The 16,892-nt window shown below is 36.0% G+C and overlaps 2 protein-coding genes across 2 annotated transcripts; both read right to left on the reverse strand.

The window, feature by feature from the left end:
- Window positions 1-7,205: 7,205 nt before the first annotated feature.
- On the reverse strand, window positions 7,206-8,957 carry LOC306873226 (uncharacterized protein). The gene is made up of 2 exons (XM_079422346.1): window positions 8,899-8,957; window positions 7,206-8,038 (listed from the first exon to the last, which is right to left on the reverse strand). Exon 2 carries the CDS (start codon window positions 8,029-8,031, stop codon window positions 7,504-7,506), a length of 528 nt encoding a protein of 175 aa, XP_079278472.1. The 5' UTR covers window positions 8,032-8,038; window positions 8,899-8,957; the 3' UTR covers window positions 7,206-7,503.
- A 6,044-nt stretch (window positions 8,958-15,001) lies between these two features.
- On the reverse strand, window positions 15,002-16,404 carry LOC306872684 (uncharacterized protein). Its single transcript, XM_079421419.1, has 2 exons — window positions 16,312-16,404; window positions 15,002-15,687 (listed from the first exon to the last, which is right to left on the reverse strand). The coding sequence occupies exon 2, from the start codon at window positions 15,676-15,678 to the stop codon at window positions 15,091-15,093; it is 588 nt and encodes a 195-aa protein (XP_079277545.1). The 5' UTR covers window positions 15,679-15,687; window positions 16,312-16,404; the 3' UTR covers window positions 15,002-15,090.
- Window positions 16,405-16,892: the final 488 nt, after the last annotated feature.

The raw sequence follows: 16,892 nt of genomic DNA on the forward strand, positions 1-16,892 counted from the left end.
AAAAAAACCGTAACATTTCAAAACAAAAATAACTATAAAGGGCTATTTTAAAAAAAGTTAAATTAAACAGTTATTTTCTTTATTTTGATGCAACACATCTTCAGATATTGGTCACTTACTCAGATCTCTGCAGCAGTAGAAAGACTGGTTCTGTGAGACTCTTGAGTGAGATGAGTTAAAAATCTCAAAATGTAGCTGTGTAAAGACAGATTCTTCAAGCCTTTGGCAATGACTGAGATAATTTGAATTTCCTTCTTTTAGGAGAGCATCACTGAAAAGCATGTGGAAGAGAAATACAGGTTCTTAAAATGATTGAAATCACTACCAAAAAAAAAGTCCACACTTTTGGTTCGCAAAAGCACAAATTCACAAACAACAGAAAACACCTGAGTGTGTCTTTTGTAAAATAACCAACCAGTTTAGTAGAACAAGAGAGGCGAAAAGCAATCTAAACCTTATACTTTCTTTTTCTTTGACAAATGTCAAATTGTTACTTACACTTATTGCAGAAATGTATTTCGCGCTGGCATTGAGGAGAATGAAAAGCTCATTTCAGCTGAAGCACATACTCTGTGTGTGTCTTTCCAAAACCACCAAATTTGACTTCCCTGTAGTAGGAAGCAAGGCTATATATATGTCTATAGACAGATAAAGAGAGAGATTCTATAGGCTATATGCATATGTAGCATCTTTTGTCCTGAGTGCGTCATTAATCACAATCCATATCTGATGATGTCACTAAACAGAAACTATGCTATAGAAACGGTCGTTAGTTGACCAACAGGTTGTATGCGCGTGTGTGTGTGTGTGTTGATGTTTTGATGAACAGAAACTCATCAGTGTGGAAGGAGAAACTTATGCAGAAACATTATAGCAGATGGGACAGATAATGTGATTTACGTTAAAGGGTGCACCTGACCAAGCGTGGGAGGAAGCTAGAGCTGGAAACAAAAAACTGACAGAGCCGAAAATGGCACGACAAAACCAGACAAGACAGGACTGAAGACATGTCCAGAATGCCCAGAATAAAATAGCCACACTGTGAATATGATGGACATTAACATGTGCATGTGATGCAGCTGATAGTTCTTATTCAGTTGCTGCCGATACAGCAACACACAGTGAGATTGAATAGATGCACATATTGGTCCAAATCCAAAAAATGATTCATTTAAAAGGAAATTATTAAAAAAACAATAGTGTCTGTAGGAACCAGTTTGCAAAGGTGAACAATACTCAATAATGACCGTGTTGCCTGATCTTAAACTGTCTGATGAATTCTGACCATTTCAGGCTTTGAATGATCCTGATGAGGCCTTGGATGTTTGGTAGATGCAGGTCTCAACAAAGCACCCATGACCTAAGTGATGTGTCACATAAATCCCTGTAAACAAGGTTTCATTCAATTTTGAATTGACTGAACCAATCTGCATTGCTCTCACACATACATCGGTTATAATCAGGGCCAGGCACGCGTTGTTTTTAAGGGTACGTTTAGGGTAGGGGTGGGTATGTCCTGTAGAGCTTAAGCTCCAACCGCAATTAGAAACACCTGAAGCAGCTAATCAAGCTCTTACTAGGCATGCTTGAAACTTCCAGGCAGGTGTGTTGAGGCAAGTTGGAGCTAAACTCTGCAGGACATCGGCCCTCCAGGACCGAGTTTGGGCACCCCTGTCTTAGTTGATACTAGTAATCTATAACACATCATATTTATTAAAACCAAATTAATAGTAGGCACATAAATAGTTGAAAAGGCAATATAAATCTTCTAAATGAGTTGTTTCTTAGAATATAAGGTTACTCTTTATTTTAAGGTATCCTTGTTACAATGTAATTATACATTTAAGTACAGAGTAATATTAATTAACTACTTTATATGGTTAGGGTTTAGGATTTGGCTTACTTGCATGTAATTATGCAGAATTAATTGTTATTATAATATTATGTAATGTGTAGCAAGGACACCTTAAAATAACGTGTTAAAAAATATAAGATACACTAAAAAAATGCTGGGTCAAATACAACCCAGCGCTGGGTAAAATATGGATGGACCCAGTGATTGGGTTGTTTAGACCCAGCTGTTGGGTTACTGCCCAGAAGGTTGGGTTAAACATTTAACCAAACTGTTGGTTGAAAACAACCCAGCATCTGCTCTGTCCAATATTTATCCAGCACTGGGTTGTATTTAGCATTTTTTTAGTTAATAGACAAGTTTAATTAAATGAAAATAATAATATCATATCATACAAGTCAATGGTTTTTGGACTTTTATTTCAAGGTAATACAGTCTCTGTTTGTATATGTCAAACAATAAGCACAAATAATATGAATAAAAAAACTAAATTACTAAAAATCAGGGCATAGCAACTTAAGACATTGATTGGGATGTGTCACCCAATATTCAAATTAATATTAATAATACTATTTTCCTACTTTAAACATTAAGTATGCAGTAATAAACATACAATCTTATTTCATATAATTAACATGTCATTAATTTTATTCAAATAAATAAACAGCTCACCCAAAAGAGACAAGCAGCTAATAACAGCTTTGTAATTACAACAACAATGGATGAAAACTATATTTTCATTGTTTGAAAAACCAGACAATAGCAGCAACAGAGATCACAGTAAACAATGCACAAATTAGCAGAGTGCAGCATTCTTCACAAGTGGAGTGACTCTGCAATGGTTGAATCTGCGCTGACTGAGGTATGTCTATGGATATATGTTCAGAACGATTCGTGCGTCCTCTGAGGAATTTTTTACGGCTCAAGTCTTTAATGTTCTTCAGAAGATCAGTGCTAATGCAGTAGGTGTGATTCTGGTCAAAGCGCACCAGATCTGAGTGCTGTGTCACATAAATCTTTTCAAATTTGTTCAGCCTTGAGTCAAAGGAAACAATGATGCGATCTTTGTTGCTGTTGTCTGAATATCCAGTGTAATTCTCAGTGACATAATGAGGCAGTGAAACAGCACCGTGCAGGTTGCCCACCTCATAGAATGGCAGGTCAGTGTAAGGAAGAAGTCTGTCCCTATTATAAAATCGATGAAAGCCAAATGCTCCATTTGTAGGGTTGCACTTTGCAATCATACGACCGTTAGAGTCAATCTGAACACAATAATGAGCAAACCACCACAACAAGTTCAGACCGTGTCTGGGAGGCGGCCGACCATACTTGGTCTCTCTCAGATCAGACAGTTTATTCAGGGGTCTCACCATGTTCCTGACAATCCTGTTGAAAGAAAGTATACTTTCAATGCAATAAATGTTATAATATTATAAATATTTGGGCTAATTTTCAGCTACCATCAGCTATTTACAGTATTCTCAGCTCAGTTTTTGAGTCTTTTGATTTGAATCTGTTCAGCAGTTTTTCTCCAGAAGGCAGCACATTAAAGTTTTGTCCTTGACTGACCAAAACCAAACAGCCAGCTCAAAAGGAACTAGATAAAATACATTTTCAGAAACTGATCACTTACACAAAACTGATGTGTGTGTGTGTGTACATGCATATAGAAAAAAATGATACGTCTTACCTTGTAGACGTCAAACTAGATCTTTGACACCGACTGCTTCATTCACATGACACGACAGCATGTTTGTGATGCCACTGAACTCATGACAGGAACTAAGCTACAGTCACACACACTAGTTGTCCTACGGTTGTGTGTGTGTGTGTGCGTGTATCTGTTTCTGTTTTGATGAACAGAAACTCATACTACGGAAAGTGAAACTTGTAGAAACACAGAGCAGATGGGACATATAATAATGTCTCAGAATTCATAAATATTGATTTTATTATACAGTATTCATAATTTTTATCATCTACACGGGATGCGATTTATATTTTATGATGTATTAAATGTCTTATCTCTGTTTTTTAACTGATAGAGTCTCAAGTTTTATCTTCTGTCTCCCTCAATCAGAAATATCTACATCATTGTAATAAATCATGAAAAGAATCCAGTGATAAACATGCAAAGCTCAACATTATATCTGAAATTCAAAGAACGATGGACATTATACTGGAGACAAGCTTCAATATGCAGATTTAAAAATGAAAAAAAAAGGCTGAAAAATATATATTTTCATTTTTAAAAGCAAGAAAACAGCAAAAATGAACAAGAACATAACTGTTTTCACCAAATTTCTGGTAATTAGGTTCTTAAACAAAAATGTTGTTTATAGTGTGGTGTACAATATGTTAATCATTTTGATTTAATAGTGAAATAAGTTATATAAACACATGATACAATGAATCCAACTTACTTTACTGAAATGATGGGAGTGTTCATACCCCGGCAAGTGTTTATGTGAGTCATGCAAAGATCTGCAAACAGAACCTGATCCTGTTCCACATCAGTGTCAGAGGAGGAGTTACTGCATCAAATATTTACTCACATATATTCACATATAATTAGCCACTTGTCAATTTCAAAAGCAAGTAACATCTAGCAAAGCAAGTAATATCTCTGATTAAGTGATCAGTGATCAAAACGACAAAAAAAAAGAACTGCATACAAAATGGCAAAATTAACTAATTAAGTCATAAAAAAATAACAAATGAATCATATAACATAAATCATAAAAAATAATAATTAGCCATTTATTTACTGTTTATTGCTTTCATTAAAAACTACACCACATGCCAAATCAAGAAAGGGCATTTTATGATAGGCCTAATTAAACTTGAATTTGCACATAGTTGGGTTACAGCTTGTTCTGCCAGGGATAGGCCTACTTAACAAAATATGAAAACGGCGCCAAGTCTCCCTCACATTCTTGTACCTGTTTTCAAAGGCATCTTATTGCTTAGTGCTGCATGAAAGAAAAGATTAATTAGGGTCGTTCTACAGAAATGTCCACTTTTGGTATGGTATTTCTAACATTTAAACTTAGACCACATAATTAGATTACCTTTTGACTTTATGATATAAATGACAGTTTAATTTTTTGTGTGTGTGCAATTATTTCAAAACCACATGCACTATTTTTTGTCACTGGTGTTACCTTTAGCAATATTAAAAGTTTTTATGAAATATTATTTCTCGTTTTTTTTTTCAGAACATGTAGTCAAAGTTACAGAAAAATAATGAAAATGCATGTAATAAGGAGATTATGTTTTATTTATTTAACGTGACAGAAAATCAGTACAGTAACACAGTACAGTGACACAATGCATCACCAGTGACATACATCAGGCATGATATACTGATCTTTACTGTTGTTATCCATAAGGAAGGTGACACCAGTGACAGTAACACCAGTATTTTACAAAGTGTCTGCTGCAAGGTATCAAACCACATGTGGTCAATCATGGTATACTCGCTAAATTAAGTAGTTTAAACAGGCACAATGTGATCATCATCATCATTTTCGAACTTGTGAAAGCCAAAGTGTTTATCTTGAGGAGTATATTTGGAGACAATTTTCCCATTTCTGAAGTCTACATATTCAAACCAATACAACAGGTTCAGGCCATGTCTTGGCTTTGGCGGACCAAAGCCTGATTGTTTGAGCTCAGACAATTCATTTAGAGTACCTTTCACCATGATGACAACAATGTGAAAGACAAATAAAGACATAGGAATAGACTCAAACTAAACAAATAAAACATTCAATGAGACAGTAAATACAAATCAATCAGTTAAATATAGCCTTGAAGCAGAAAGCTGAAAATCTCAACTGTACCTTGAGAATGTACTTTGTATAAAGACTAATCATTCAAGCTTTTTTGCAGAACTGAAATTTCTCTAAGGGAACGTCTATGAAAACCATGAAGAGAAATAGAGGAGTTTTAAGCATTATGGCTGTTTTAACAACTATTTTAACAAAATTATCCACACTTTTGGTTGGCAAAAACAGCTGAATGTGATTTGTAATATAAAGCAGCCAATTTAGTAGAGTAAGAGGAACAAAAAAATCCAATTGCGTGGGTATGTGTGTGTGTGTGTAGATTTTAGAGATAACAAAACCAGTTGAAGTTTGTCACAAAACATCAAAAAATGAACTTAATACGTAATTATTCAATGGTGTAGAGAATGTTACAGCGATGTTCAGTAAATGAGGAATTATCTTTCACCTAATGCATCCTATACATATTTGGCCCTGAAAGTATCATTGATGACAATGCAAAGAACTATTCTGTAGTAACACCCTGTAGTTATACTTCTATTATGCTTGAAATAACTGCACTGTGAATAGATTGTGACATATTTCTGTAGGCCAGCCCAGAAGTTACTATCCCTTGTTCCATCAACAAAAACCTGATAGGATTTTCCATTGGATTATTGCAGGAAACAAGCTCTGTGTCACATTCCCTCTCGGGACATAGGAGCGAGGAGACACGGAGATATCCAAACCAGGTTTTTATTGCAATTCCAACTGTGCAGACCATGGAGCTCGGAGGATTGACGAACAATACAGGACATGGGAGACAGGGAGACATAGGGCTTAAGAACACAGGGAAATTAACGAGGAAGAACAGAAACAGGTGCAGGGCAATCAAACACAGGGCTAGGGACTAATCAACTAATGAACATGGAACGAGGACAGGAACAGGAAGGCCAAATATGGACACGAGAGGTGGGGGAACACGAGACACAGACTGACACTCTGTGATCAACAAAAGTTTAGGATTCCTACACGCTTTGCTCATAATGATAATCTTCACACATGAACACAACATTTGAGTTAGAATAGCTTGAAAGAGTGCAATTATAAACACAATGAGGCTGTGAAAGCAACTAGTGAGTAGATTAGTTTACCTGTTCTGTGACCCTATTAATATCTGTAGTCATATTTAGCCACTTGCTAGCAACCATCTTTTTCAAGACAAGTAAAAGCTTTTAAATAAATGACAAAGGGGTATTTCTGATGCATTTTATGTTGTAGATTAAAGATAAAATTTAAGATAAAAATTGGTCTGTGTTCACCACCTTACTTGTTTCTAGGTTTTTGGCCTACAAAAATACATCCTCCTGCTGGACTTTAATAGCATGAGATGAACAGCATGTATATGTGCATGTGACCCAACTATTTATAAACCCACAAGCCAGTGTCATACAATTGAATCCTATTATATAATATAAAATATTATTTATATTATATTAATAACTGTAAATTGCAGTGAACATTTTCTGGGTTGGCTTGGTTTTGAAAGTCGGTATGTTGTAAATAATGACAGAATTTTCATTTTTGGGTAAATATTTCCTTTAATGCAGTGAAATTAGACAAATAATTAAAAATAAACATTAAAAATAAACACAGTGCATTGTATTAATTATACATAAAAATCATAAAGCTTCTCATCTAGAACAAAGTAATGAGACAAATGAGCCATTTATGACCCAACTCAATTTACAATTAATTTTTATTTGATTATGTTATTGTATATTTTAATTTTATTTGTTATGAAAAGTCCAGCATGTTTTGGATGGAATGTTTGATTTCAACTATGAGTGTCAGACTGCATGAGTGTGCACACATAACACAAGCTCAGCGTCTACCACGCTGCTTACGCCGCTGCCGGATCTTCACCTCCCTGATGAAATCTGACCATTCCATGTTCTGAATGATCTTAATCAGGCCTTGGCTGATGCGGAAGGTGGAGTTCTCATCGAAGCGCCCCTGACCTAAATGATGTGTCACATAAATCCTGTCAAACCATGTGTCATTCTCATCTGAATCGACCGAAACAACAATGCGATCTGCGTTGCTCTCACGCACATCTCTGTCGTAATTCTTAGTAACATTATCAGGCATTTCACCCGGATGGTGCAGGTTGCCCATTTCATAGAACTCTAGACCAGTATCAGGAAGAATTTCTTCTGAATTATGGAACGGATGGAAACCAAAATCTCTGTCTTCTGGGTCACATCGTGCAATCATTTTGCCATCATCATCAATCTCAACACATTCATCAGCAAACCACCACAGCAGACTGAGACCATGTCTGGGATACGGCTGACCAAACTTGGTCTCTCTCAGATGGGCCAGTTCATTCAGCGTTCTCGGTTGGGCCATTCTGCGTCTAGAAAACAGACAGGGGGAAAATAAATAAGTAAAAGAATAAATGGGACTGGGATGCAGGATGGGACAATGGGTTGTGCAAAATTGCAGGACTTAATTAAATAGACTGAATATCACAAGTATGATGGTATAGCTAATTTATTAAATAATATAACCTAAAAATATTATAGCATTTATATATGTGATGTATTACATATATAATATAATATGCATGTATACATTTTTTGTTAAATTCAGAAGAATCATAATAGAGCACTAAAATAATCAGCCTTCATTAATTTATAACAAAATGAAAAACAAAAATGCAAAATGTAAAGCAAAAAGGTAAAAAGAAAAAAACAAACAAGACTGTTTTTTTTTGTAAAGTTTTTTTTTTTTTATTCTATTCATATAGGCTATATATATTTTTATCTTTTTATTTAGAGTTTACATAAACCGATTTACAGCTGTAAAATATCTGGTTTTAGGGTTGTTGTTTTTTGTTTTTTTACTTGACAGTTTAGCCTACCCGGCTATTTAGTAGTTAGTATATTTAGGTAGGATATACATTAGTTAGTTAGTTAGTTTTATAGCCATTTTCAATCTAGTCTTAATCCACTCTAGATTTATTTGACCAACAAGTGGACTTGTAGCCTAGGTTTCGTTTCTCTCTAAACGCACTCCCACAGTACAGCCATCTGCTACAGATATAATATATATCAGCGCAAAACTTTTACTGAACAGCTGTTTGCGTTGTTTAATAAAGCACATTTAAACAGCAATATCCCGCGTTCAGTTTAAAACCAACCTCTAATGTAATTAAAGTTAGTCTTAATAACAAAAAGCAATTCAAATCAGACAAATAGACATAGATTACTGTACCTTATTCTTGCGGATGAAGGATCTGCGTCTGTGCAGCGCACGCGCTCCTATTAATATTCATATCTCTGTCAGTGGGCGGTGACAAACACAAACTTGGACCTAAACATTTCAACAAAATTACACCAGGAAAATGAATTACAATATGAATTAGTTTAAAAAGTTCTGTTTCTTGACCTACTAAAATTATATATAAGCCTACATTGTTTCAGAAATTAAAAAGGTTCATGTTGTTTTGATTCGACTTTTAGTAGATAGCCTAAATAACTGTTCTTTTTTATTTTATTTTATGAAAGTGTTAAACGATTAAAATAAATATATAGCATAGTTTTTTGTTGTTTTTTATTAACCGAAGGAGTGTTTATTTTCCACAGCTGCGGAAAAGGGGAGTAAAGCAGACGAGGAAAACACACACCACAAAAATAAAAATAAAAAATAAATAAAAATACTCCCACAGATATTATAAATAGATGTTGATAGCCTCATTTTTTGTGACATTGATAATGCATATTTGCTGGTGTCACAGAACTCATGACAGGAACTATAACACACAATAGTTGTAGCTACTACAGGGGCGGGTTGCATAAACTGTTAAGTCATTACTGAAAGGTGTGGCTGTTTCAAAGCATATTAAATGCAAAGTTTACTGGAAGGAAGAATTTGGGTAGGAAAAGGTGCACAAGCAACAGGGATGACTGCAAGCTTGAGAATACTGTCAAGCAAAGCTGATTCAAACACTTGTGAGAGCTTCACAAGGAGTGGACTGAAGCTGGAGTCAATGCATCAAGAGTCACCACGCTCAGACATCTTCAGGAAAAGGGCTACCAAGCCACTTCTGAACCAGAGACAACGTCAGAAACGTCTTACCTGGGTCGTGGAGAAAAAGAACTGGACTGTTGCTCAGTGGTCCAAAGTCCTCTTTTCAGATGAAAGTAAATTTTGCATTTAATTTGGAAATCAAGGTCCCAGAGTCTGGAGGAAGGGTGGAGAGGCACAGAATCCATGTTGCTTGAAGTCCAGTGTGAAGTTTCCACAGTCAGTGATGATTTGGGCTGCCAGGTCATCTGCTGGTGTTGGTCCACTGTGTTTTCTGAAGTCCACAGTCAACACAGCCATCTACCAGGAACTTTTAGAGCACTTCATGCTTCCTTCTGCTTTATGGAGATGCTGATTTAATTTTCCAGCAGGACTTGGCACCTGACCACACTGCCAAAGGTACCAAAAGCTGGTTCAATGACCATGGTGTTACTGTGCTTGATTGGCCAGCAAACTCGCCTCACCTGAACCCCATATCTATGAGGTATTGTCAAGAGGAAGATGAGAGACACCAGACCCAACCATGCAGATGACCTGAAGGCCGCTATCAAATCAACCTGGGCTTCCATTACACCTGAGCAGTGCCACAGGCTGATTGCCTCCATGCCACGCCGCATTGATGCAGTAATTCATGCAAAAAGAGGCCCAACCAAGTATTGAGTGCATAGAAATGAACATAATTTTCAGAAGCCGGACATTTCTGTTTAAAATATCCTTTTTTTATTGATCTTTTGTAATATTCACATTTTCTGAGAGACAGAATTTTGGGTTTTCATTATCTGTAAGCCATAGTCATCAAAATTTCAAGAAATAAAGGCTTGAAATATTTCACTCTATGTGTAATAAATCTGTATAATATATGGGTTTCACTTTCTGAAATGAGTGACAAAAAATATTGACCTTTTTCATGATATTAATTTTTTTTTAGATGCACCTGTATAAGCTGCTGAATTTGCTGCTGTGGCAGGTGATTTTTTTTAAAGAATTGCAGCTTTTTACATGGTAGCTAGGAGACTAAAGTTTTAGTGCACATAATGGCTCCGCGAATGGCGCTGTCTTTGATTTAGCTCAACCATTCCCTGTATCGCTGCTATAGTTTGACCAAACTCCCCCTTCAGCCCCGAAATTCAGCTGCTGGCGGCTCTCCTCTTTCTCTTTTTTCTCTGCCATATAGCTGCTGATGAAGGCATACTGCCAGTTAGTGATATGCATGTTTAGTTTGTGCATGAGGTTGCGGGTTTCAAAATTATAAATTATATAAAAGATCCAGGGTTGGATTTAGTTTGCAATTTGGATTATTTTTATAAGATTGCAAGATTCCTGATGAATGCCATTTCAACTATTTCTGAAGTGCTTCTTGTTGGAAAGCAATCTTATCAGAATGTTTTTCTGTTGGACTTGTGCAGGCCTATTTTTTTCATTTGTTAAAAGCTGTTAAAATATTAAGCAGTAATTCATGTAGGTTTTTTTCATTGTGTTTCATGTGGTGACCACTGGGAGGTGCTCTGGGCATATATCTTTCTTGGTTTTGTTCCCTGACATGATGCATGTTGCAAAGTGAAAGTGAAAGTTTCAGGCAAGTTTGTTGCATTCTAACAGGAAAGAGTTCTGTGTCTTTATTTAAAATCAACAATTATTTTATAAAGAACACCGCTTTCTCACATTACGCACTGAAGCAGCCCCTGCATAGTGAATAATACATTCTCAATCCATCAATATCAACCAATTCAGCACCACCCTCATGGACAGCACGTGGTAACGTCGCACGTAAGAAGGTATACCTGTAAGCAACCGAAGGTATAGTTCGGGGACCACGCCTAGAAATGGTACACCTTTAGTTAAGACCTTTAGAGTCATCGTAGTGCACTAAGAGGCAATGCTATCGGGAAACGCACACCAGAGACATAATGTATTGTGACAGACTTTGTTTTTAATTTTCTCCAAAACTTCAAAGTAAATCCCAATGAAGGTTGACACAGACAGAGTCATGGTCGTCCTGAAGAAGAATTAATTTAAATTTCCATATTACCTCTGAAGGAATTTGAATAATGCCTGTCTAAATGTCAAGGAGTGCTATAATGCATTGTGACAGACTTGGCATTCATTTTCTCCCAAATTCTACAGTAAAACGTCATGAAACTTGACACAGAGAGAGTCTTGGGTGTCCTGAAGAAGAATTAATTCCAATTGTATTGTTAACTCTGAAGGAATTTGAATAATACCTGTCTAAATGTCAAGGAGTGCTATAATGCATTGTAACAGACTTTGGCATTCATTTTCTCCCAAATTCTACAGTAAAATGTCATGAAACTTGACACAGAGAGAGTCTTGGGTGTCCTGAAGAAGAATTAATTCCAATTTTATTGTTAACTCTGAAGGAATTTAAATAATGCCTATCTAAATGTCAAGAAGTGCTATAATGCATTGTAACAGACCTTGGCATTCATTTTCTCCCAAATTCTACAGTAAAATGTCATGAAACTTGACACAGAGAGAGTCTTGGTCGTTCTGAAGAAGATTGTATTGAAAACTTTATTGTTAACTCTGAAGGAATTTGAATAATGCCTGTCTAAATGTCAAGGAGTGCTATAATGCATTGTGACAGACTTGGCATTCATTTTCTCCCAAATTCTACAGTAAAACGTCATGAAACTTGACACAGAGAGAGTCTTGGGTGTCCTGAAGAAGAATTAATTCCAATTGTATTGTTAACTCTGAAGGAATTTGAATAATACCTGTCTAAATGTCAAGGAGTGCTATAATGCATTGTAACAGACTTTGGCATTCATTTTCTCCCAAATTCTACAGTAAAATGTCATGAAACTTGACACAGAGAGAGTCTTGGGTGTCCTGAAGAAGAATTAATTCCAATTTTATTGTTAACTCTGAAGGAATTTAAATAATGCCTATCTAAATGTCAAGAAGTGCTATAATGCATTGTAACAGACCTTGGCATTCATTTTCTCCCAAATTCTACAGTAAAATGTCATGAAACTTGACACAGAGAGAGTCTTGGTCGTGCTGAAGAAGATTGTATTGAAAATGTTGTTGTTAACTCTGAAGGAATTTGAATAATGCCAGTCTAAATGTCAAGGAGTGCTATAATGCATTGTGACAGACCTTGGCATTCATTTTCTCCCAAATTCTACAGTAAAATGTCATGAAACTTGACACAGAGAGAGTCTTGGGTGTCCTGAAGTAGAATTAATTCCAATTGTATTGTTAACTCTGAAGGAATTTGAATAATGCCTGTCTAAATGTCAAGGAGTGCTATAATGCATTGTGACAGACCTTGGCATTCATTTTCTCCCAAATTCTACAGTAAAATGTCATGAAACTTGACACAGAGAGAGTCTTGGGTGTCCTGAAGTAGAATTAATTCCAATTGTATTGTTAACTCTGAAGGAATTTGAATAATGCCTGTCTAAATGTCAAGGAGTGCTATAATGCATTGTGACAGACCTTGGCATTCATTTTCTCCCAAATTCTACAGTAAAATGTCATGAAACTTGACGCAGAGAGAGTCTTGGGTGTCCTGAAGTAGAATTAATTCCAATTTTATTGTTAACTCTGAAGGAATTTGAATAATGCAGGTAGAAAATAGTACGAAATAATCAGTGCTATAATGTATTTTAGCAGACCGTATTTTTATGGAAAACTACACAGTATAATATATTTGAACATAATATAACTGTATATTTTATCTTTTGGGACACATTTAATTAATAACCGCTGAAATATAGGTATTCGTCAGCTTTTTGGCCGCTTCGTGTCTCCGTACCGTAATACCACAAACAGACGTGCAACGAGATCCATGTGGCGGCTGCTGTATGGACTCGGGAGGTGATTCTGCAGTAGGTGCGATTCTGGTCAAAGTGCACCTGATCTGCTGCGTCACATGAATCTTCTCAAATCTTCTCCGCCTTGAGTCAAAGGAAACAATGATGCGATCTTTGTTGCTGTTGTCTGAATATCCAGTGTAATTCTCAGTGACATATAATAAGGTAGTGAATCAGCTTTGTCCAGGTTGCCCACCTCATAGTAGGCCACTGTAAGGAAGCAGTCCATCCCTATCATGAAATCGGTGGAAACCAAAAGCTCCATTTGTAGGGTTGCACTGTGCAGTCATACGACCGTTGAAATCAATCTGAACATAATCATGAGCAAACCACCACAACAAGTTCAGACCGTGTCTGGGAGGTGGCCGACCATACTTTGTCTCTCTCAGATCAGACAAATCATTCAGGTTTCTCACAGCGTCCATGATTATTATGCTGAAAAAGTAAAGAACCGGACTGGTTTTACTCTAACAAAAGTGCAAAGGTATATTTTTAACAGCATACATACAGTTACAGAAAAAATGTAAAATTAATACAGAACATAAGCACCAAAAGCAGCCTGTTAGTCATTTCTACAGACAAATATTTTAGTCTTATTTGATGGGTTTTTCAGCTATCATAAAAATAAAAAATGTATAAGTATCTGCTCACTTTTTGACATGTTGGCACCCATTCAGACAATTTTCTCTCAGTATCAGCAGAATAAAGTCTGTTGGGTCTTAAACTGACCATCTGCATGCACTGATCACACAGAAATATGATCAGAAATCTCTAGGCCTAGCAATAGAAAAACTGATCCACTAAGAATCATGCAGTAAGATGAAGTGTTAATCTGCAGTTGGAGTAAAAAGCAAGGAAGTCAAGATTGGCTGCTGTATTCTAGCTAATTTATATATTATTTTTTATAAATAAATAAATGGGACCGTGCTTTTACCGTGTATCTGGTAATGAACTGTTGCATCCAGCAGTTCCTTGAATGCAGCAGCATAGACATTGTCTTGTGAGGGCAAAGATACTGCTATATAGCCTAGACGCTTTAACATTTTTATTAACTAATAAAGCAATACAAATCACGAGTCCACCTTATCCTGCAGAAGTGTTCACACTCTGATAATGGCTTTTGTGGGTGGAGAAATATCTGCCAACAAAACCTGATACTGCTTTATGCCAGACAGACATTTATAGCAGAAAAAAACTGAATAATTGTGGAATAATCGTTTGTTTGTTGCTCCCCTTTCCCTTTTATCTTGATTCATCAAAACAATTCTGACAGAAATACTCAAGGATTGAAAATTGTGTGAACCACTTCCACTCTCCCTCACATGCTTTAGGCACACCTGTTTTCAAAGGGCATCTGATATTAGGATACCAAAAGAAATTAATTTGCACAAACAAAAAAAACAGTTCAAAATATGAGTTTCCAAATTCATTTTATTTCAAACCAAGCCAGAGAAACTATGTTTTAATCAGTTCACCATTACATAATATTAAAATGTATATAATAATCACGAATATAATGAAAGCAGGGTAAGGTAATGGCTCATAGAATGGTACACCAAGAGTTGTTGTCAGGCACTGTCTCATTAACATTACGACTCTGTAGTGTGACTCTGGCACGATCTTCTCGAGTGTTGACTGTCTTTTCGAGATACTGGTCTCGACTCATGTTACTGATGATCAGGAGGAGGCCCTGGCTCACTCGGTAGGTTCTACTGCTGTCGAATCGTTTCGGGTCGTTGTGTTCAGTCACATACACTCTGTTGAAGTTGCCATATTCGTCCTGACGCACAATAATGCGGTCCTTGTTACGGTCAGGTTTGTTCTGGCTGTAATTTGCCCTGACATAATTTGGGAGTTTGTCTGCTCCTGGAGCGTTCAGGTTGCCCACCTCATAGTACGGAAGGCTCTGAAGGGGCACAATGTGATCATCATCATCTTCAATTCTGTTATAGTACTTGTGGAAGCCAAAGTCTCCGTTTCGAGGCCTGTATTTCGAGACAATATCACCATTACTAAAGTAGATATAGTCCTTAGCAAACCAATATAACAGGTTCAGGCCATGTCTCGGCCACGGCTGACCGAAGCCGGAGGATTTTAGCTGGGACAGTTCATTCAGGGTGTTCACCATGATGGACGACTGTGTGAGAGAGAGAGAGACAATGAAGACATATTTAGAATAATAGTAAAATCATATAATGAGGCAGTAAATTCAGTTAGTTATGCTTATAGGGAAAGTGCATTTTAGATGAATTAGTCACCATTTATGTTTTCCACTGCTTTGAATCACTCTTTTTGTCTAGACTCCAATGGTCATGTTATGACAAATGAATTTTTAAAAGTATTAAATATAAAAGCCAAACATTCTTAGTCTTTCATTTAACGTATATTTCTATTACAATGTAGTATTTTTTTTTTTTTAATTTTGTCAATGCAAAATAGTTGAATACAGTTCAGCCAATTATAGCATTGATCTTACTTTTTTGTTTTATTTTGCTACATTTAGAAACACCTTTCAAATAAACATCACACCACAGGTTTTCAAGAAAACTTTTCAAGCTTTAACTGTATAAAAAAAATGCCATATTTACATTTTCTCATGAAATTGCTCAAAATTAAGACATTTTTGAGAATGTTATTCTCCGTCATGAAATTATGGGTGAATTTATTTTTGATGTTCTGTGTCTCAAACCACCTAAGAGACACCCATGACTTTTAAGCATCATATTGTCCTTATGGAAAACAGAAACATCTCAATTGTTACCTTGTATGTTGAAGACTGATCCTCCAAGTTTCTTGCAGTGATCCGGGTATTGATCTGTAGCGAGTCTCACTGAACAGCAGAGTCCTTTTTAAAATGATTCCTTCAAGACACACCTCCTTTGAAAAGCTCACAGCTGGGAAATAGAAACTTAAGCTGTTTGGAAGGGAGTAGTGTGTACTGCACACTAAAACAGTATCTGGAACAGTATTAGTACTCTATTATGATGACCATGACCACATTGCATTGTTCAGTTTGTTTAATACAATGAGTAGGATTCTGGAAATAAAAAGCTATTTTGCTTTTCTAAAGCATTTTTGTTTTAGAAACAAGTAAAAGACAAGAAACTTACAAAACTTAAAATAAAAATGGAAAAAATTATGTACGAACAAATACGTGATGTACATTTAAACTTTTTCCTAAAAAACAATTAAGCTCCTAATTCAAATATTAATAATCATTAGCATCGTGAGCATCGAGTTAAATGTTAATATTTTCCAATATTAGTTATTAGGACCTAAAACATTTACATAAATCAAATATAGGTGTAAACTCTTGAAATTAACGGATTTAAATACTTATAA

Source organism: Barbus barbus (assembly GCF_936440315.1).
Source record: "Barbus barbus genome assembly, chromosome: 7".
Classification (NCBI taxonomy): Eukaryota; Metazoa; Chordata; class Actinopteri; order Cypriniformes; family Cyprinidae; genus Barbus; species Barbus barbus.